The sequence below is a fragment of the Crocodylus siamensis genome, chromosome 1, assembly GCF_052110815.1.
Source record: "Crocodylus siamensis isolate JL-2025a chromosome 1, ASM5211081v1, whole genome shotgun sequence".
Lineage (NCBI taxonomy): Eukaryota > Metazoa > Chordata > Crocodylia > Crocodylidae > Crocodylus > Crocodylus siamensis.
The window spans coordinates 172,155,791-172,179,371 of NC_143395.1; the positions used below are offsets into that span (position 1 = coordinate 172,155,791).

At 42.5% G+C, this 23,581-nt stretch overlaps 1 protein-coding gene across 1 annotated transcript in view; it reads right to left on the reverse strand.

Moving 5' to 3' along the window:
* KCNK2 (potassium two pore domain channel subfamily K member 2) overlaps window positions 1–23,581 on the reverse strand; it is a 147,028-nt gene that overhangs the window by 94,172 nt on the left and 29,275 nt on the right. The window contains exon 3 of the mRNA XM_090048959.1: window positions 19,890–20,007. Within this exon, the coding sequence (XP_089905085.1) occupies window positions 19,890–20,007 (118 nt within the window). The remainder of the gene's footprint in view (window positions 1–19,889; window positions 20,008–23,581) is intronic.

Genomic DNA, 23,581 nt, shown 5'->3' on the forward strand with positions numbered 1-23,581 from the left:
ACAACCATACCTGCCTATGCCACCTATCCCTGCACTTTAGCACCATCATGTCCCAGCCAGCCACAGTGCTGCCCAAGGCTGACCCCAAGTTCCTCTACCAGCCTGGAGCTGCTCCACCCTGGCTCAAACTGCTGCAATCTTGGGCATATGTGCAGATACTGCACCTGGAAGCAGGTGACTCCAGCATGAAATGCATGAGAGTTTATCATGTCGTCTTAATGGCGTGTGTAAATGCACCCACTGACAACCACAAAACTATTTCAGTAGAGAAGATATACTGAGATGTACCAAAATATATGTACCAAACTTTAAACACTCCCACCAACAGAAACCCCAAAGAAATCCCAGGCTCTTATTCTTTAAGTGTAATTGTCAGCAATACCAATAGATGTAATTGTACAATTTCAGATGGAGGGGCGAGCATTGCAACCTTGGACATCAACAGTAATTTTGCCACTGAATTTACATGAGGAAGCATGATCAAACTTTCACAAAGGAAATATCAAGTTGGTTAGAGAATATTCTTTAAAAAAATTGTACACAAGATAAAAAACTTTTCAAGCATACAAACTGTTAAAGCATATCGGCGTCTCCTGTTATTCCCCAACACTGGTTTAATTCCCATGAATGTGAAAAATTGAAATATACTTTCTTCTCTGTATTTATATTATAATGTCATGCTCACAGTGTTAATCGGTGCCTAAATTAGCAAAATTAAATGGAAAGTGAGAAGTAGAATGAACATCTCATAAGTCAAATTTTAGGTCTGGCTAAAAACAAAGTGAAGCATTTTTCACACACAGACTGATTAACAGTTCTGCTATATTCCACCCCCCCTATTTTTAACACTTAAAGCTTCTAAAGTAGGGACAGTTCCGTAACATCTATTTGAACAGCACCTAGTACAATGAAATTTCACAACTGGTTGGGTCCCCTATATTGCAATTAATTGTGAATGTAAGCGATAATGAAACTTTTCCCTTCTTTTAGAAGGAACCTGAGGTTTCCAAGACGAAAGGATTAAACTTCATTTTTTGTTTCCTCCTTTCTTTTACTCCTCATCAGCAAGAAAGCCCACCCATTCTTCCTGCTGCAAAACTGTTCCTCACCTGAGCCTATTGGGGTTTTTGTCCTCTGCTGTATTCTTCTCTTGTTCCTCACTTTCAGACAGGTTTAGAGCCTCACGCTTTTGCCTCTTTTTAGCCACCATCCCATTTTTCCTGTACTGACAAAATGCCATCCTCTGTCTTCAGCTACTACTGTATGCTGTTTTCTTATCTGAGGAAGAGAGCACAACCTCACATAAAAGTTAAGTGGGACACCGTGGCTGTCAATGTTTAAGGGGAAAGGTGGCATGCAGGGCATGGGAAAGATTCATGGATCCCTGGTAAAATGAATTAGTTGCTGCTCATTCACCCACCTATCTCACAGAGCCTCTACCCATGCAGTTGTGAAGGACAGTGAACCCCAGGTGCCACTGCTCCATTGGAACCTCTTTTTGTGGAACTCAGGGAGGGATGAGACTCACAGCTAAGGCAGAGGCCTAGGGTGCCTGTATAAGGTGGTGTGCCCCTAATGGATATCCTGAGACCCTCTTTTTTCATAAGTTACTAACATATAAAATTTGGCCAGTGATTTCAAACAATCTCCTTCCTAACAGTTTTGATTATAGGGTTGATAAGGGCTTCTAATGTTTACCCTGAAAACACTCTGAGTTATCAAAGAACTATATTACTGAATGAGGGCAACACTTTCAGAGATATATCAGTCATGACCACTGTTGTCAAATTTAATTGTCAGGTAAAAGCTCAATAAAGAACAGAACAACATAGAACAGTCTCACAAAACTCAGTGATCACTGAGGGCTGAATTCTATTTCACTTTACAAATGGCAGTTCTCCAACTGCATAACTGGCATTTTTGGCACTTACACAGACTTTGTGAATCTATTACCCATGCTATGTGCTGAGAAGTGTCTACTCAGCTGCTGAGTATGTTCAACAGGCTACACACTGGCTAGGCAGGTATGCAGCTCTGGGTGTCTGTACATAAGCCTAGGTCCCCACAAAAAAATCAAGAAAGAGGGCACTCCCATGTTTTAGCTTACCAACAGTAAATTAGTAATGGCAGGTGCACCACTGTCTATATATAGGGTGACTATACGTCCTGATTTTACCAGGACAGTCCCAGATTTCATAAGCCATCCTGGAATCCTGGCCACTGAGTGAAGATTGAAGCAAAAGTCCCAGATTGGCACCACCCCACCCACATGTGCCCAGCCTGGCTCCTCCTGAGCAGGAGCTGGTGAAAGATTATTTCGGAGTTATGGGTGAATCCTGACTGTCACTGCTTAGTCAAAAGTTTTAATTCTTTTGCAGCCACTGCCAAATTGGCAGCATCTTTTGGTTGCTAAGCTACTGCCAATTCAGCAGCAGCTGTGGAAGGTTTAAAACTGTCCTGCTTACCAGTACACTTCAGCCCTCCCTCCCTGGCTGACAGAAAAGCAGAGCCTCTGCAGCCAATTAAAATGCAGAATTCAGTTCAGGTGCAGAAATCACCTTCCATGCTTAAGACACACATCCCTATTTTTGAGAACTGATTTTGGGGGGAAAGGTCCATTGTGGGTGAATACGGTAAATAGCTAACATGAAGAAGTTTTAAATATTGACTATGTGCCTAAATATGGCAGAGTACTGGGAAACAGTTTTTAACCTGGATCCCATCAACAGTGATAATGTTAAAGAAAAATTAGGAAAATTTGTTGTAAGGTGTGCTTTTGTTCCTGGATTCATTTATATTAAAAATGATCAAAAAGTAACCCACAGGAAACACAAAATGTCACAAGTTCAGAAAGACACTAGAGTACTATGCTGTTACCCCAGAAAAATATCAAGCAGAAGAGTAGAAAATGTTGAGTCTAATTCTCACTGGACAAGCCCATGCTGAAATCTATTTGCTACACCAAGTACATTTCACCCTAATATATCCTCAGAATTCATAGCTTGTCACATGTATCCTCCAAGGCTCTGACCTCCAGTAAGACTGCCTTTATATTTAAAGTTAAGCACATGCAGAGCCCAGGCCTAACAGCTTAATTTAGGGCAGTCCAACTGTGGGTTACATGTGGCCCCTGAAGGGTTAGCATGCTGTCCCATGGGCTTCCACCAGGAGTCACACTAAGGGAAGGCTTGGGGGACAGGGTAAAGCCACCCCAAAATTTGCCATAGCCACCCCTCCCAGTGTCACCTCTGTCCAAGCCCTCCACCTCCTCCCCAGACCACTACCACCCATCCTACGCAGCTGAACCCAACCCACTCCCACCCACAGCCTGCAGAGGTGTGGTGCTCCCAGTCTGGCTGAATAAGTATGTTTGGTCAGAAGATGCCCTCCCAATTTTCTGTCTAGCCCACCTCAGCCCCTCCACCAGGAAGAGGCTGGCATTGTCCATGGCTTTCAACCAGCTGTTGCTTCTCTGGATCATGCTACCTAGCTCATGTTAGGGTTACTATACCACATTGTGCATTTTGAACCCTCCACTATAGGCAAAAGAGAAGGATGAAGCAACAGATTCCATGTTCCCACACCTCTCTGGCGGCAATTGGCCCCACCATAATGCATAATACTGTGATTCAATTAGTCGATAAGGTGCATTTCTGCCTTGCTTTCTGCCTGACTTTAAACTAACCTGGTTAACTACCGCTCTCCTGCATACTGCTATTTAGCCAGTGTTCATAGATTTTCATCAAAGTGCTGAGTTCTCTAAATAACCTGAAGTCTGCTGCACAGCTTGAAGTGTATCAACCAGTTATCAAGCATGGATGCAATAAAAGCATGAACTATTATTTTCCAGATAAGCTTTCAGGAGAAAAGGTATAATCTGGAAATGTTGCAGAGAACATAAGAGTGTTCTATATAGTGACATATAAATGTATTTCATATTTATGCCTAAATCTAAAGTTATACCCAAATTGTTGACAGATCAGAATGATAGGACTTTATGCCTTTGTAAGTTATTAACAGTACAGAATTATTTCCTATACAGAATACCTCAAATACCAGGGAAATGTTATTTACTTGCAAAGGCAATGTTATATGGATTTAGATGACAGCACCTACTGTACCATTATTTTGGTGAAAAATAAAAGAGCAACCGTTTTATAGAACTCAGACATGGGAATTTAGTTTTCCTGATGATTAGTTTTCTATATTAGCAGTAAGATACTGCATAAACTTTAATATATCACTCAGAAGTGATAGTGAATATTTATTTTTGGTGTAAGAATTATTTCTGACTTCAAGAAATTAAAAAATAAAGTTGTAAAGAGATATCAGATATCTCCTTAAAGTGTCATCCATAAAATTAATAATGTAGAACTGGGGATATTTTTAATGTTGTTATTAATATTTGCAATGCTTGCCTCCAAGATGTTATGATCTAAAAAAAAAAGACCGAGGAAAAGCTGAAGGGGGCAAAAGATACAGTACACAAATAAAAGTGATCAGGATGATGAGTGGCAAGCATTATGCTAGTTCTACAGTAATTTTTTGTTATGATGTATCACACAATGTAGAGGCTCTAAGGTCTGCAAACCAAGATCATTCATTTATACTATTTTTCTTTTAACTATGTTTTTTCCAAACTACAAAACATGCAAATTTATGGAAGATGAACAAGTCAGTCCTTTTCAACTATGATGTAAACAATAATATGAAGAAAATTCTCTCATATGCGTTTGGCTCCCACTTAAATCACTGAGCTCTAAGAAATAACCATTGTTTTTAAAAGAGGTCTCACATATATTCTGAAAAGAGGAAAAGATGCAACCTTGGTCTCATGAATCACGTGAACCATTAGGCTCAGGAAAAGGAGTAAGAAGACAATGTAAGCAGAAATGAAAACTCAAAGAGGAGTGATGTAACAGGGAACCCTTGCCTTGTTATTGGAAAGTGGTGCAGCCCCTTTATAGGACAGGGGTTTCATAGAACAGATGCAGGCAACCAGCAAAGCAGGGGTTAAGGAACAACCCTGTAATCAAGTCAGCTGACAGGGGAGGCACATGGCTAGACAGGGGCAGGGCTTTAGTAGTATATAAGCCATAGCCAGGGCAGGGGGTTAGACTGAGAGGCTACAGGGTGCAAAAGACTTGCCGTAAGATGGTGGTTACTGATAAGTACTTGGCAGGGAGCTTTGGGAATGCAAAAAGAGAGTGTAACCAGAAGGACGGAGATTAAAAGCCTGTGAGAGGCAAACGGGGACAGAGAGCCTGAGCACGGCAGAGATAAAGGTCCCTAGAGGATGAAACAATGGTCCAGGTCCAGGACAGTGAGCTTTGGCTAAGGGACCAGCTAGAATAGAGGGGTAGAAGCTGAGAAGGCTGAGGCCCTGACAACGGGCCTGAGGTGGCTGGGTGGCTTTGAGGACAAGTGTCCCACTTGAGTGACTGTGCATAAAATCTGTGAAACACGGGTTTGACTGTGGAGGCTGCTGGAGGTCATAATTTAAGCCTCTAAGTCAAGCATGTTTGGAAGAGTTGACAACCGGAGAAGAGAAAGTCTCTGACGGCCAGCCCCCTTTCTTTAGGTCTCCATCAAGATGTGGCAGGTGAGAAAGCAAGATGATCTTCAGAGACAGGGAAAAGAGAGGGCCTGGCAGAGATGAGGTGGCCTTCAGGGAGCATCACAGTGGTCCTCAGTCTCCAACCCAGTTACAAGTGGGTATTAGGAATAATCACTAATCCTGTATTTACTCAAATATAAGATGACCATGAATATAAGATGCCCCAATAATTAGATTCGCTATATGGAAAACTTATAAATTAGCACACCTCTCATAACTCAAACTGGATGTTCTTGTCATGAATCCTGGGATCACCAAAAATTTATATGCAGATGAGGTTCAAGGCAACCTCATCTGGCTCCACCACATGGAGGGTAGGGTCACACTAATCATTTCTGACAAGCTGAGAGAGGGAGCAACAGAGAGATTTTGGGTGAACTGTTCAGGGTCCCATTTGGTGATGTTTTCCAGACATTTAAGGCTGATGGGGAAACAGAAATCATTACAAATGGGAACGAAAATCTCAGCTCAGCTGTGGGAGTGGAGAGAAAGTTGAAATATATTCAAATGTGGTAGTTCATCATGACTTGGTAAAAGAGTTGACACTGAGGGGCCTGTGCACAATGGGCTCTACCAAATGTCTTATTCAGGAGGGTTGCACTAATTTGTCTTTGTGGTCTGTTCCCATCAGTATGTTTGCCCAATATGGGTCATGTGTTTTATAGTCATGCTTCGTGTCAGCTGTATTTAATCAGCCTCATAGTTGGTTTCCATTACCAAGCACATGCTTCTTTTGGCAGCAGTTTAATGATAGACAATGTGTTTAATGAGATTTCCTTGTTTGGGAATGTAAAACCAGGGGCTATTTTCCCCATGCTCACTGAGGGGAGAAAACCTCATCTTGTGTTCGAGTACATAAAGTAGTATAACCCACAACAGGATCATCTAAAAAATAAAGTTTGAGCAGTGAGAGCCATCTAGCAATAACAACCTTTTGCCTATGTTTATGAAGGACAAAGAAGAAATAACAGTGGATTCAGATAATGGAAAATAGAAGGTGGATATATACACATATGCCATGTATATCAGGTGTATACATATGCATGTGTCATATCAAAAGAAAGAATCCTTCCTACAATTCCATATCTAAAAAGAAAGCTGGAAGTTTTTACATTTCAGTAAAATAGTTTAGAGGCTAGTTCATCAGCTGGTGCAGACTGTTGTCACAGCCCTAGCTTTCCTATTAGCCAGCATGAGATCTGCCCCATACAGCATGAGATCTAGCCCTTCAAATATTTTGCTTTACCAAAGTAAAATCTCCTAAGCCAAAAAAGTTTTGTATCAATAGAGATAATGAGGAGTTTTGTCTATCAACCCCCAAAAGGTCATAGGGCTGAGGTGCCACAGTTGAGAAACATATATCTATCTGCTAAAGAAGCAAAAGAAACCTATGAGGGTAAGATTTTCCTAAGCATTGAAAGAATTTAAGAGCACACTAAAGTATCAATGGAATATGTACTCTAAAATCCATTGCATTGTTTTGAAAATCTCCCTCTAGGCCTTATTTCTGACTGGAATAAATTTCAGTGAGGGAAACCTGCTGATGATAAAGAAAATACAAGAGAGATAGGAAGTTGAAGCAATATAAGAAAAATGATAATTTACAAAATATCAAAGGATTTTTGCTTTAGACCCTCTCGCACCCACCCCCAAGTCTAATGCTACTTTATTTCACTGTGGTAATGATACAGTACCTCACATTAAAGACTAACAGTAGCTTATTTCTTTATTTAAAGAATCTATGGACCCTTCCCCTTGGGGCCCTGTTACATATTGCACTTTAAACTGCTTAAATGTTGATGAGTGATAGTGCTAGTTTGAGATTGGAGCAGTAACACCTAAAGGCTAAAAACTTTCTGTCTCCCACCTGCACTGCTGTGACTTGCACTAGAGGGCTGGTGAGCAGAGGCCTGACTAGGGGCTACAGTTGTGAGTTGCCACTACAGGGCTGGGGAGAAAGGACAGGCTTCTATCCCTGCTCTAGGTGAGAGGATGTGAGAGATGGGGAAAAACATGAAGGTGGGGGGTGGAGTAATGGGATGGAGTGGGTAATGAAAAAGGAGGTGGAAAGGAAATGGGAGTGGAGGAAAGGTGGTGTCATTAAGGAAGTTGGGCACTGAAGAATGCAAGTAAAAAAAATTAAAAAGAAATAAAGAGGAAGTAAATTAAAGATTGGGGATTTCAGTGTGGAGGGTGCTGGTCTTGCTTCCTGAGGTGGTGGCTAGGAGGTGGGAGCAGTGAGGGAAGCTGCTCTTGGGGAAGATAGTGCTTCTAGAGTGAACAAACCAGGGATTAAGAGCTCCAGGAGTTGCCTAAAATTAAAGTATAACAAGCCCCTTACATACTTTTATCCTGATTTACGTCTCATTTCTTAAGCAGACTATAGTTGTTTTTCAAATAATACAATCCATTAGTCATTTATATATCAGATTAGACAGATGAAACAATTTGTTTTTAGATGTTATTTGTTTTGAAAGCTACTAAACTGAAAAGATTTTTAGTTTCCTGTGTTCCTACAGTCACATCACTAAAACATAAGATATTACAGAGAACAATTTTTGTGCTGTTTCAGGCACTGTCAAGTATAGAAGCCCTTAGAGGTACACAAAGGAGAAAGTGATTTTAAATTATACTGGGCCATGTCCTTAGATGGTATAAACTGGAATATCAATACTTCTATGGCACTGAGCCACTATGAGCCAGATTTCCAAAACTGCTCTGCAACAGGTCTGCAAGTGCTCAGTGGCTAAAACTCCAAAACATCCCAGTTCTGATTAAGGCATGTAAAATAACTGTAAAAATGATCATCAACCAATAGCTCCTAATGAAACACTATTGGCAAGATTTAAAACAAATAAACAAAACACCCTTGGCATTCAGCATACTGAGCTTTATGGAAAATCTGGTCCTAATTATGGCAACTGTGCTCTTTTGAAAATCTAACCTCATAAAACTACTCAGCTGAAAGGTAAATAAAACAACTGTGAATCAAGTAGCACAGGATAGTATATAGCTCAACATATTCAAAGGGGAATTTACTGACAGCTTAACCTGGTGATCTGCAGACTACACACACAGGCACATGACTCAGTAACAGAGATTATTTCTCTATTTTCTACAAAAAGCAAAACACAAAAGCATATAGTTTTGCTCAAATTTCTTCCAGATTCACATTCTTGTGACATTGCTTTGTTATAGAGCTTCAGACCCCAGTGGTCAAGTGTACCAGTCTGGATAAAATTACTGAACTCAAGACCGGGAGGTCTGCTACTTTCTGGGAGCTCACATCTGGAACATAGCAGAGAGGATCTCAAAGATTATTTGGCCCTCCGACCACTACCCTATGTTCCTTATCCATATGGGCATGAACAAGACAGCTTGGAGCAATCCCAACTGAGTCATGAGAGACTACAGGGCTCTGGGAGTGGGGCTTCGGGGGTTGGGGGCACAAGTGGTCTTTTCCTCACTCCTCCCAGTTGTGCGTCATGGGCTGAGGAGGGAGAGACGGGTCGAGGTAGTCAACCAAAGACTGCAGCACTGGTGTCATCATGAAGTCTTCAGCTTCCATGATCACAGTCTGCTCCTTGATGAGAGAGGCAATGGGCTGCTGGGAATAGACGGCCTGCACCTCACTCCGCTGAGGAGGAGGCTCTTCTCAGCCAGACTTGCTGACCTGCTCAACCGGGCTTTAAAATGAGCCTGCCAGAGGATGAGGGGACTACCACCACTGCAAGCCCACTGGGCAGCTTTTGTAAACCCAGCAGGCTAAGGCACTCAAGGGAACCCGCCCCCAGATGCTGAATGCCAAGGGTGTAGGGAAGGCAGGGGCCCCCAGTGAGACACTTACAAGCCTGTACACCAATGCCAGGAGCTTGGGGAACAAACAGGAGAAACTAGTCCTCCTGCTAAACAAAAAGGATTACAATCTCACAGGAATAAGAGAGACCTGGCGGGACTCCATCTTGGACTGGGCCACAGGTATAGATGGATATACCCTGTACAGGAGAGATCACGTGGAAAAAAGGGGTGGGGGAGGTAGCTCTCTATGTCAAGGAAAGCTACATGTCCTTGCAAGCTGACATTGGCACCCAGGGGGGATGATTGGAGACTCTCTAGGTCAAAATCCATGGTGAACAAGGCACACGAGATACAATGGTGGAAATCTACTACAGACCTCTTAGCCACGATCAAGTGCTTGACCAGGAATTCACCAGAGAAATAGCTGAGGCTACACGTTCCCAGTGCATAGTTGTCATGAGTGGTTGTCATGAGTGAAGGCAGCCTACTCTGACATCTCATGGGAAGAGCACTTGGCCACATCCGAACGGTCGCAAAGCTTCCTTGTGTGCGTGGATGAGCTATATCCGACTCAAGAAATCTATGAACTGACAAGAGGTAAAGTGCTGCTCAACCTGTTACTGGCAATGGGGGATGATTTAATCAGTGACCTAACAATCAAAGGGAAACTGGGAGACAACGACCATGAGTCGATCACCTTCACCATCACCATAAAGCTGGCAAGTCAGTCAGCAAAGCAGAAGTCCTCGACTTCAGGAAAGCTGACTTTGACAAGCTCAGGAGGCTTGTTGGTGAGGCCCTATGTGGTGGAGTACCTTTGAAGTGCTCGACATATGGCAGGGGCTGCAATAGGCTGGGGCAGAGCCCAGCAGGGAAGGCAGCCAAGTCAAGCCCCCCCAGATCTCATTTTAAGGGGGGAGGTGTGTGGCAGAGCACCTTTCCAGGTGCTCACCACTTGAGGGTTTTCTCAGGCTCCAAGGGGAGCCTGCTTTGGAGCAGCAGCTGGGGAAACCTTCCCCTGGTTCCATTTAAAGGGGGGAAGTGTGTGGCAGGGCACTGTTGGTGCCTGCCGCTTAAAGACCAGAGCCAAGCAGCCAGTAGGTGCTTGATTAAGGCAGCTATTTTAGATCTCTGGCTGCCTATATAAAGAGCTCAGTTCCTTGCTGTGAGGCTCCATATCAACCTGGAGGTAAGGGAGGAGCTGTAGGGGATGGTTTAGGAGGCTCCTGGTGCTGGGCATGACCTAAAACTGAACCCTGCTGGGAGCCTGGTGGAGCTCTCAGTGGAGCGGGAGCCTCTAGGAAATGCCAGGCCAGTTATCACCCAGGTGAAAGGTGGGTAGGGGCACCTTAACCCTAGCCCTCACCTTTAGGTGGGTTTGCATAACACCAGAGGTAGTTGGGGCCCAGGCATGGCTGCAACCACCTGAGCCCTGTGGGGTGCAAGGTGCTGAGGAGGAAGAGTGGGGCCAGGCATGGCTACAGCCACCTGAGCCCACCGGGGAGGGAAGCCCCATGTCCCCAAGTGAAGGGGGTGGTGTGGAGCCCCAGTGAGGGGGGCAGAAAGGAGGATCCCAGTGAGGGGGTAGCCTCAAGTGTGGGGGCAGAGATCTGGAGCCCCAAGTGAAGGGGACAAAAACACCCTGGTGAGGGGTGGCCCCAGAAAGAGGTGGAGATGAAGAGGCCTGGAGGGGAGATGGAAAACCAGAGGGCTGAGTGCCCAGTATGTTCTATGTATAGAGTAGCCCCTGGAAGGGGCCAGAGAAAGCTTAGGCCCAGTCATGGAATTGGCTGGCCACTACCCCAGTGAGGGTCACAGGAGAGACCCAAAAGACAGTACATCTGCCACCCAAAGGATGGACTAGCTAAGCCTGTGGCCTAAGAGGCCCTCTCCAAGAGGGAGCAAGGCAGAATAAGTTGTCGACAGATGAAAGAGACCCTGTGAGATAGGATGAAGTGTGTGAGGCCCGAGTGAGAGGCGGGCAGTATGAGTGTGCATGAGACTGAAGCCTAATGGTGCAGCCTAAGGCTGCTCTGGCTGTAAGTCAGGAGCATATTGCCATCTGGATGCCATCTGCGAGGCATGGGCTGTGGTGTAGGGAAGGTACAGAGCCGCAGATAGCGCCCCCTGGCATCAGGGCAGAAATGGACAGCCTCCTGTCTTAATTAACAACTATGAATTAATTAATTAAGATCAAGGCATGGCAGAACTAGAATTAGTGGGCCTCCTGCATCTAAAAAGAAAGATCTATAAAGGATGGAAGGCTGGATCCACCCCAAAGGAAGAATACTCTGCTCTGGTCTGGACCTGTAGGGAGTAAACCAAAAAACCTAAGGCAGTGACTGAATGCCAACTGGCTACACATATGCAGGACAATAAAAAGTCCTTTTTTAGATATGTGGGGAGCCAGAGGAAAAGCAAGGGTAACACTGGACCCCTACTAAAATATCTGGGTCAATGACAACTGACACCCAGGAAAAAGTCAACCTGCTTAATGGGTATTTTGTGTTGGCTTTTCACCAGCCCCAAGGGATGGCCCTGCTCAAAATGGTACGGGATGGCCAGGGCGAGAACTGTCACCCTTCATGAATGCTGACCATGTGAAGGAACACCTTGAGAGGCTGGACACCTTCAAGTCAGCTGGCCCAAACAGCTTAGACCCCAGAGTACTTAAGGAGCTAGCAAGTATCATACCTCTGCCATTGGCACAAATCCTTGAGAACTTGTGGCACTCAGGTGAAGTGCCCAAAGATTGGAAGAAGGCCAATGTGGTGCCTATCTTCAAGAAAGGGAGGAAAGTAGATCCAGGGAACTACAGGCCCATCAGCCTGACCTCTATCCCAGGGAAGATATTGGAAAAAATCATCAAAAAGACCATTCTTGACAAACTGGCTGAAGGCAACTTCCTAAGGGATAGCCAGCACAGGTTGGTTGCAGGTAGGTCTTGCCTGACCAATCTCCTCTCCTTCTATGACCAGGTAACATATCACCTGTACAAGGGAGAAGAGGTTGACATCATATACCTTGATTTTATAAAAGCTTTCTATCTGCTATCCCACGATCATCTTATAGAAAAACTGGCCAATGGTGGCCTCAGCTACATCACGGTCCACTGGCTGGGGGACTGGCTCCAAGTTTGGACCCAGAGAGTGGTAGCTGATGGAAGGCAATCATTGTGGGACACCATGACCAATGGGGTCCCCCAAGGCTCTGTCCTTGGGCCTATTCTTCTCAACTTCTTCATTAATGATGTGAACTCTGGTATCAGAAGTGGACTGGCCAAGTTTGCTGATGACACCAAATTTTGAGGTAAAGCATCCACACCCAAGCACAGGATGGTGATCCAGGCCAACCTTGACAGGATCAGAAAATGGGCAGATGAAAACCTGATGGCCTTCAACACCTAAAAATGCAAGGTACTCCACCTTGGGAAGAAAAACCTGCAGTATGCTTATAGGCTCGACAGTGCTACACTTGCTAGCACCACAGCCGAAAGGGAATTGGGGGCCATGATTGACCACAACATGAACATGAGCCACCAATGTGATGCTGCAGCTGGCAAAGCGAGCAAAACTCTGGCTTGCATCCATAGATGCTTCTCTAGCAAATCCCAGGATGTCAGACTCCTGCTGTACTCAGCATTGGTGAGGCTGCAGATGGAGTACTGCATCCAATTCTGGACTCCACAATTTAAAAAGGATGTGGAGAAGCTTGAGAGAGTCCAGAGAAGAGCCATGCACATGATCAGAGGGCAGGAAAACAGGTCTTATAATGAAAGGCTAAGAGCTATGGGACTTTTCAGTCTGGAAAAGCACAGGCTCAGGGGAGACCTGGTGGCTGCCTATGGGTATATAAGGGGTGTACATCAGGATCTGGGAGAATGCCTATTCACCAGCATGCCCCCTGGAATGACAAGGACAAATGGTCACAAACTCCTCCAAGACCATTTCGGGCTGGACATAAAAAAGAACTTCTTTAGTGTCCGAGCCCCAAAGGCCTGAAACGGACTGCCGCCAGAGCTCGTGCAAGCACCTACTCTGGACTCCTTTAAGAGTCAATGGGACGTTTTATCTTGCTGGTATCATGTGACCCCAGCTGACTTCCTGCCCCTGGGGCTGGGGACTGGACTCGGTAATCTTCTGAGGTTCCTTCCAGCCCTAATGTCTATGAAATTAATGAAAGAACAAAAGTGATTAGGATATGGTTTCATTCATAGACACATCCTAAAAATACCTTTGCTTTAATTAGCCATTCTGGAACTTCATCCAGTAACCTTTGCCTTTAGAGGTCAGTAAGCTTTTGAAACTGAATATGAAGTGAAGGTTAAAAAAAAAACCTACTGGTGAGCAGGTGGTAAGAAATTCAAATAAAGGTAACTGAACCACTTCCACTAGCATCAGATTAGAAAACATGAAAGTTTTAAAGCTTCAGTGGAATGAAATCAGAAGAGTATCTACCTACCACAGTTGATATTTTGATATACTGGTAGTATTTTCAGAAAAGATCATTGTACTGAGCTGTCCAGTAGGGGTGTGCGAAGTGGGCTGTATTCAGTTCGGATTTGGATCGCTGTCCGAATTCAATTCAACTCAACCAAATCTGAATCTGAAGATTCAATGCTGATTTCAAAAAATCAGTGATTTTGCCATAGACACAGCTTTAAATGTTTTTTCTACATTCCTCAAGGTACCAGGCACAGCTCATGAACACTGAGATGTCAGGACAGATGGAGCATCCCACAGGAGCCCAGGGGAGCCCCCCATACACCTGGCGATGGACTTGGAAGCGGAAAGGAAAAACTTCCAATCCACTTCTGGGTCCATCACTGAGCATGTGAGGGCCCCCCTCCACTCACATGCCCTTCCAGCTCAGTGGTTGGCCACAGAGGGATCCTGGGTGCCCCCATAGGCCCAGGAGGCACCAGTTGCTGAGCCAAAGGGTGGTGGAGGGTCCCCTGCACATTCTGCAGCAGACCGAGAAATTGACCAGAAGTGCTTCTAGCCCACTTCTCGGTCCACTGCCAAGCGTGCTGGGGACCCCCCAATGCTCCTGTGGGATGATCAATCTGCCCCACCTTCTCAGCATTCATGAGCCGCCTGATACTTTGCGCTATGCAGAAAAAACAGTTAAAGTTGTGTCTATGTCTGAATCATCAAATCTCTCCGAATCGATCTGGAGGGTTCTGATTTGATTCAGAGACATTAAAGCATCTCCTGATTTGATTTGGATTCAGAGATTCGTCTGCCAAATTTTCACCGAATCAAATCACCGACTGAAGCTTTGCACAAACTGTAGGAGCATCTGCCCAGCTTCCCCTACTTATGCAATCTCAAAGCACCTCTCTATAAGAAGGGAAAGTTGGGGTCCCTGCTTACAAAGACCTAGCCTGAAATCTCCATGTCTCTGTATAGAGAAAGCTGCATGAGTACTGGTGTAGAGACATGAGGCCTTGACTTACACTGGATCCTGCTCTGACCCATGCTTCCCATAGAGGCATCGGTCCCCACAGGAATGGGTTTAAACTTGCTTAATTGAGTCATTAGGCCATCTGATGTTTTCCTTTTTAACCTCATAGGCTATGGCTACTAGTCCCCTATCACCTCTTACCCTCCTCTCCTTGCTCCTCCATCCCTCCCTCTTGCCTGCCCTACCACCTTTCTGTTCCTGAGGAACCCTGCCGTTTCCCTTCCTCACCAGACTGCACCCTGTGCTAAACATTAAACAGTAATGCATTACTGGTATAAATATATTTATCATTTAAACATTTAAATGTTCACATCCCTAGTTTGAATGCTGTTTTGTGAAGGGAATAAATATGAAAGGATATTGCTGCTTCAATTTCACTGAAATGATATAATACCACTAAAAGATGCATTGCAAATTTATTTATTTGATAATCCCAAAACATGAAAGAAAAAAAAATGATTTGATGTTGATCTATGAGTGAAACTGCCTCATTCAGCTGAGCTATGGAAAAAGCAAGGTCACTTGCAAATTCTGAACTTTCCAATGACTATCTGACATTATTAAATGTGTTTATGCTTTTGGTTACTAAGCTAACACATATTCCTTGTAACTAAGTGAAAGTCTGCCAGTGAGGACACAGTTAGCAGCAGGATTTTATTGTTGAGTCAAATGAATAAACTGCATAACAATATTTTTAAAAATGTGCTGACTCCACAGAAAAATAGAAGTGTCTGAAGAGTTGAGGGAAGGCAGAGGAGAAACAATCTGTGTGATAATATTACCTTTGCATTTTTATAGACCAGATATTTAATTGCAAAAATTCAATTTTGTTTAACAAATGACTAATCATTATTATCCACACATGTTTGTTATTTGCATTTGATTCAAAACTTTTCAATGTATCCTTGGATTTTTTAAGAAAAAATGTTCTTAATGTTTCATAGATTTTATAGATTTCATAGACATCAGGGCTGGAAGGGACCTCGGGAGATCATCGAGTCCAGCCCCCTGCCCAAAGGGCAGGAAGTCAGCTGGGGTCATCGGATCCCAGCAAGATAAGCATCCAATTTACTCTTGAAGGTGTTCAATGTAGGTGCTTGAACCACCTCCAATGGCAGACTGTTCCAGACCTTGGGGGCTCAGACAGTAAAGAAATTCTTCCTTATGTCCAGCCTGAAACGGTCTTGCAGGAGTTTATGACCATTCGACCTAGTCATCCCTTGGGGCGCTCTGGTGAACAAACGTTCCCCCAGACCCTGGTGGTCACCCCTGATAAACTTATAGGTGGCCATCAGATCACCCCTGAGCCTACGGTTTTCCAGGCTAAAGAGTCCCATGTTCTCTGATAACATTTGATATTTTCAGCAAGGTACTTGGTTTTGAGAACCAAAACTATGCTAGTCTTAATATTACAAACAAGTATACTGGCACGCTAAATACAGTACTGTATACAGTTAGTATCAACACACACTGGCATCAAGCATAAATGCAAAATGTAGCTACCTAAGGCAGCAAATGTCAGGTGTACATGATAACTTGATAAGGCCATCCAGCCAGAAAACAGGTTTATAAATAGGGGCCAAGGTGCAGAAAATGATGGATTCAATTAAATGGAGCAATCTGCTTTTTGACTTGGGAATGTGCGTGGGTAAGAAAGTTCTTCAATCAGGACACCAATAGACCTGGAATATTTACTTCAGCGCTCCAAATTACCAGCAAAATTCTGTGAAGCCATTAGAATCCTATACAACCAGGCAGAGGGCAGTTCTTTTTAAAACAAATGTGTAAAACTACTAGAGCCATCCCTTGGGACAACAGAGTCCACACCACAACTGCTATCTTACATTCACCAGAAGTCTAAATCATTACAATTATTATAATAACTGAGCAAGTATCACTAATATTTCACGAAGTCAGCAGACTGGAGAACAGTAATACAGCTGTTTGTGGTGTAGTTCTGGTACTGGTAGGAATATAATGGCATCTTCCATTATTAAAAATGCTCCTGATGCATAAGTGTTATTATGAGACAGCTGTCATATGGAAAAAGACAACTAAAAAAGAGAGTCTTGACAATTCCACTGCTTTCTGACTTTCTGTGTTTCTAATATGGAGTTACAGATCTGGACTTCTGGGAAGAGATCCCTGTTCTCATCTCCTATCCAGGAGTGAATTTTCCAAGGACAAGTTTTCCATGCACAAGTTCCTGTGGTGATGACCCCATTTCTTCTTCTACCTTCCCTCTGAGTGGCTGTGAGGACACACTAATATAAGGGAAAAAAATAGATCATCCAAACAGAAAAAGGTTGATGAAAAGGATTTTTCCAGCTCTGGAATTGGTTTTGGTCCAAAGGTTCTGGATGAAGAATGCCTGAATACCATAGTTCTAATCATGAAAAAGGAGGCTCCTTTGCTCTATTGTGCATTCATACCATGGGGAAAAACAAGTTGCATCTCAGATTTGAGTACCAGCCCTCCAGATCTGCCACAGCCCCAACCTGGGCCCAGGGCCAGAGCCAGAGCTCCCCAAGCTGCTACTGCTGCTTGGAATCAGCAGCAGCAGCACCGTGCATACCAGTCAGGGGTCAGGGCTGTGGCCTGGGATCAGATGTCAGTGGACATCCAGGGACAGGGAGTGGGTGGGGGGTGGGGCAGCAGCACAGATCAGGGGATGGGGCAGCAGCACATACTGTGCCCTGATCTATGCTACTTCCCAATCCTCTCATGCACACTGCTGCCCCATCCCCCAATGTGCTGCTGCCCTATCCCCTGACCTGTGCGTCTGATTCAGCAGTAGCATGAATCAGGGGATGGAGAAGCAATGCACTGAGGGATGGGACAGCACCACACACTGCTGTCCCATCACCTGATCCAAGCTGCTTTCTGATCCCCTACTCTATCAGCAGCATGCGCTACTGTCCCACCCCCTGATATGCTGCTCCTCAATCCCTTGCCCTACACTTCTGATCTGGCTGAGGGGCAGGCAAGGTGGGGTAACCGACAGGTTGCGGAGTGCCAAGTGGTAGGGAACACAGTGAAGGGAATAAGGTGGCTGCCCCTCTCCCCCCCAACTGGGGACAAATTTAAAATGACCCTGCAAGAATTTGATTCTACAAATTGAAAATTATTAATTTGTTATAATTTTCCATGTATAGAATCTAATTATTGGGGCAATGGAGATTTATTCTTAAATTCAAAGTCACCTCAGATTTGAGTAAATACAATGTTTAACTGCAAGCTCAAGAGACAAATCTTTTGGTTTCTGTAACAATTCTTGGATGTCTGCATACTGCTATGACGAGTATAAATGATTAGATAAATATATAGAGACAAGTAATAAGGAGCATCCAGGAATGTGCTGTCAACTCCTACACTTAAGAGCTATAATTTTCTGTAAATGGCAGTGATCCCTTTTTCATATATTCAAGTTCATTTGAGTTATTTTGCTCTCAGTTAATGAACAAATATAAGACACAATATTTCAAAACTCATTTCTGAAATTTTATATGGAATATCTTTAGTGTATCTCACGAAAACAACTTGGAGGGGTCCATAATCTGCTTTTACAATTTCACGATTTTCATGTGGTTGGCTCCTACAGAATATACCACAATACAGTACCACTGGATACTACCTTATGATGTATAGAGTCAAATCAAACTCTGACAATACTTCTCCCAGGACCAACACAAAAACATAACAAAAAATGACACTAGTCCTGATTTTTCTTCTGGCAATTGTACTTTTAGCATGGTACTTTTAGCATGCTTGGCAGTCAACTTATCACACACACTCTGCATCATTACAGATAGGATGAAGTAAGGTAAAATACATACTCTTGTATGTCTCTAGCCACAAGCAGTAATGTGTCTTAAATAATTTCTATTTTGTACTTTAATTTTGTAACATGTATAATTAATAAATCTAAAATGGATTCAAAGCCAACAGAAGCAAAGTTCTTAATGTATATCCTATAGTACAAGTCAACAAAAGAAAGGATGTATTCAGAATTACAACCAGCTAAGAATTTTCCACTGGAATGATTTTAAAATGGAAAGTGTGGTTTCTGCTAAATCAAAAAAAATCCATTTTTTAATTTTAGTCAAGTATATTTGCTTTCTGCCACAAAAATGATAATTGAAATGAACTAATTAGGTTTTTTTATATCAACTTGAATCTGAATATTTCCATTAGTAGAACTGGAACAGTGCATTTCAATTAATTTCATTATTAAACTGTATTTCCATATTGAAACATGTTGGGAGCTGTAGTTCTGAGAGCTCATGTTCTTGGTTCCATGACCCTTTTAGATATCCTATAAACATGTTCCTGGGGATCAGTTCAACGGTCCACAAGAAGTACAGTAATAGTTAGATTTAGGAATATTTTATAGAAAATGGTAAAAAAATGTTTAGCCATTTCTAAAGTGTATTTTGTTCATGTTTTGTTCCATGAAAACTATCACGTTTTCAACTTTTAGCCTAGAATTGAGACTCAAACAAAGACTGGAATATCAGAATTCTGTCCTGCAGGAGTTTCTTATTTTTTATTCGGCCCTACTACGTACACTTGTCTATTTGGAATTATATACCTTATTTCTTCCTATCATTTAAAATATTAAAGAGAAAAAGGAAGAAATAAGGAATTTAGAAAAGGAAACCCAGTGAATTGGAATATATTCTCAACAGATGAACACATATATTGTAACACGCAAAATGTTGCTGTCTTTTGAGAACACAGCTAGCTAAATGCAATTACTTATCTCTTCACAAAACTCTTGTACATTCTTATCAGGGAAATTTACTATCAGATAGTCTTCCAACATTGTTGAATCATTTCTACTTAGCCAACATGCCTGAATTTTAGTATTTCAATCCCTAAGGTAAGACAGTAACTCATTCATGTGAAATAAATGAGTTGGTAAAAGTATCATTAATGAAACATGTATTCAGAATGTAATAAGTTGTAGTTCAAGTGCTGCAAAAATAAGTAATAAGGAGTTTCCTACCTATGGTGGTAATAACAGTGCCAGCAAAGAAGAAGGAACTTCCCAAGTCCCAGTGACTTGTTTGATTAGATGTGTTTCCTACAGGTATGATTCCTGCATTTATTGCTGCCACTACTTGCTGCAAATTAAAAAAAAATTGTCAATATTCATGAAAGAAACAATAGTGTTATCATACATTATGCAATAAATCAATATACAGAAAGTCACTTATTAGATGTATATTTTTACCACCCACTGACCACATCTACAAAGTGCTCTTAACTGCAGAGTAGACTAATTCGCTGCAGAGTAAAGCATCACCATCTAAAAATGCAATGCTATTAGGCAGCAGTAAACCAATTCACGCAGTCATAAGATAGTACTATCAGGGACAGTACTTCTAAGAGAAGTGGTGCAGGCTCCTACCCTGGGGGTTTTTAAGAGGAGGTTAGATGAACACCTTGCTGGGGTAATTTGACCCCAGTACTCTTTCCTGCCATGGCAGGGGGTTGGACTAGATGATCTACTCAGGTCCCTTCCGACCCTAGAAACTATGAAACTATGAAATTATGGCAGAGTACAGTTGGGGCATAAATTCTATCCAGTCAGGGGGCCAGACTCCTGCCTGTAGCCTAGTCACACAGCTCTGCATTTTCAGCACCCTTATGCTCCAGCCAGCTCCTGCGCTGCCTGACGCCACCACACAGAGCCTGGGACTAACCCCCCATGCCCTCTGACAGCAGGGCAGGAGCGGCCATGACATAAACTGCTCCACCCCTCCTCAAACTGCTGCTGTCCCAGGCACATGTGTAGCTGCTGCAGCCAAGAGTAGCTTACTCCAGCTCAAACTCCTCCAGAGTTTATTACTTTGGATTAACTGCACACTTTGGATCATACCCCAACAAGATAAGATAAAATAATAAGATTTAAGATGTAACTATTTTTACATGCAAAAATATATGTATTAGATAAACATTTTACATTTAGTTTCCTAAATAATGTTCACAGTGTCTCCATAACATTGTGTGCAAGACAACCAAGATTCAGTTTATAATTTGTAAAAAGAATAAAGTCATATTATCTTATCAATTAATTAAGAACTCATAAAAAGGACAGACAGTGCAATACTTGTATATCATTATTAGTGTTATATTATTATGTTTTCACTATTTTAATGAAAATTTGGAATTGAATACTATAATGTAACTATCTATAATTATGGATGTAAGCCTGACTATTGGTTTATAATAAATTATTGACCAAATGTAATAATTTAAAATATCTTGCTTAAATATTTTAGCAGTGCCAACTGCAATGAATGAACATGAGTTTTGTGAAATCTGTATTCTCCTGAGACATCAAAATATTCCTCAGTTCCTGCAGTGCCATCTAACTGAGATTTCTTATCATAAAAAAGGGGGGAAAGATAACATTTCTGGGTAGCTGCCTGTTGTGCAGACACACATGAGTATTTCTTTCACTGTTAAACATTCAGGAGAGTGCTATTTTAAACTGACAATAACTCTTTTAGGAAATATAAATTAAGGGTGTTTTGAAACATTAAAGCAAAACTCATTTTATAACCATGATCATTATAATGGTTGTTTTTAAAAACAGAGAAAATGAAGGGTAATATGAAAATGAATGTGTAACTAGTAAAGGGTTTGTCTTGATGAGAAAAATTGACAGCAATAAGGTATTCAGCAACAGCTATGCCAGACAAGTTCCCACCATGGACATTCTACTCCATAATAACAGTGACTTTGTTTTGGAATAACTACACCATTCCCAAGGGAAAGCAACTATTCCAGAATAAAATTACTATTATTTTGGAATCAATAGGCTCTCCTGCCCTGCTCAGCTTACTGGTACATGTGCAACACCACAACTACACTATTTCTGTCCTCTCAGAACAAGCATCTCTCAGCACAATCTTGCACCGTATAGACATGTAAAGACTCTCTACACAAAGGGCAATAGTTCATTATACCAAAATAGCTATTCCAGAACAAATAAGTGTCATCTATTTTTGCCCACATAAACAAGATCTTACAGCCAGCATTTTCAATTTTCTGCTTCCAAAGATCAGGAATACAGATGAGCCATCAGGAACCCCTCAGCAGGTTCTACACTAAAATATGGGACATCCTGGTAATGGAGGAATTATCTCAGCAGGTTAGAGTATTAGAAAAAGATACAAGGGAGGTATAAATATTTAGAAATATGCATTCCATTCCTGACCTACATAGAAGATAAAAATTCAGTGGCTAGCAAGCCAGAGCCTCTACCCAGAATCTTTGAATAATAAGTGTATGTTCATATATGTCTTCATTATACTGATAGTTGAGACAATAATTTATAAGCTTATTTTATATTAATTCCATTATAAAGATGTAATAACTTCAACCTTGTGCAATTCCTGTGTATTCCTCTAATGTTGGAGTTTTATTTCCATAGTGGCCAGAACAAAAAATTAAGCAGGAACCCCCCAGTGTAACTATGCAGTAGGGCCCCCTGCATGCTCCCCAGTGGACCCAAAAGTGGACCGGAAGTAGCACCGAGCATGGTCCTGTGGGATGCTTAATTGGCCTCAGCATTACAGCGTTCACAAGCTGCACCTTGAAGGTGTATTATCTTGTGCTGCTTTTAAGCCAACTGCTCCACATACATGTGTACACTCTGACAGTTAAGTCATCTTTAAAAAAGTTAAGTCACCTTCACAGTCAGAAACTTAGTATGTGTGTATGCACCTCTAGGGACTAACTAGTCTCTAGAAGGTGCCACTCTACCTTCTGCCACAGTATGTGGCAGGGTTTTGGTCATAAATACCTGTACTTGGAAAAGGGGTCACATTCCCTACCTGGAAAAGGGGTCACATTCCCTACCAGTCTTTTACTTTATCAAGCACAAGTTCAGTACAATTTGGGGACCCATTGCTTATTATATCACAGTTTGTATTGCATTAATATTTTGTAAGAGCAATTTGCATATGTTCAGGCAATTAAGTCTGGCCATTCTAAATGCAACAGGTGCAAAAAGTTTTCAGCGCTCTCTACCGGCATTGAAAACCAAGGACAAACTAAAGGATGCAGGAGCATTACACTAAGGCATCCCTCAGAACTCACTCTTTCATGATGCCCACAGCAGTAGATGCTTCCATTCCTTCTTTTGTGATCCCAGAAGAAAGGCTCTTTTGCTGACCTCCCAGCCTCAACATCAGCAATTTCCCAAAGCAGCACGGTTTCCGCATTTTGCTTTGTGAAGAGAGGGGAGAAGCTACTTTTCTAGGACTCCCCTCTGGCTTCAGAAAAAAAAGAAGAGGAGCCAGTTGGTGCTGCAGGCACTCAAATTTGTATTTGGGCAGAGGGGCAGGGTGTGGAGGGGAACATTAGGCTGGGGGCTTTATGCCATGGTAAAGCTAGTTAATCCTGTCCTGCTAAAAACTTTTCAGGTGATAATGTCATTCACTTTTATATACTTGTATCTTAATCTGTAATGTTTGAGAAGCCATTAAAGCACCATTTTCATTACTACAGTTCACTATAACAGATCCCTGCTTTACAAAATCCAGTCCTTGAAGAAAATGGTACAACTTGAAAACACTGCCAGTCACAAAGAGCCAAATGATGCCAGCCTGTGTTACCTGCTTATTACATCTTGCTGTTGGGCACCACCAGGCTTTCCCCAGGACTATCCCCGAGGGCTCAGAAGAG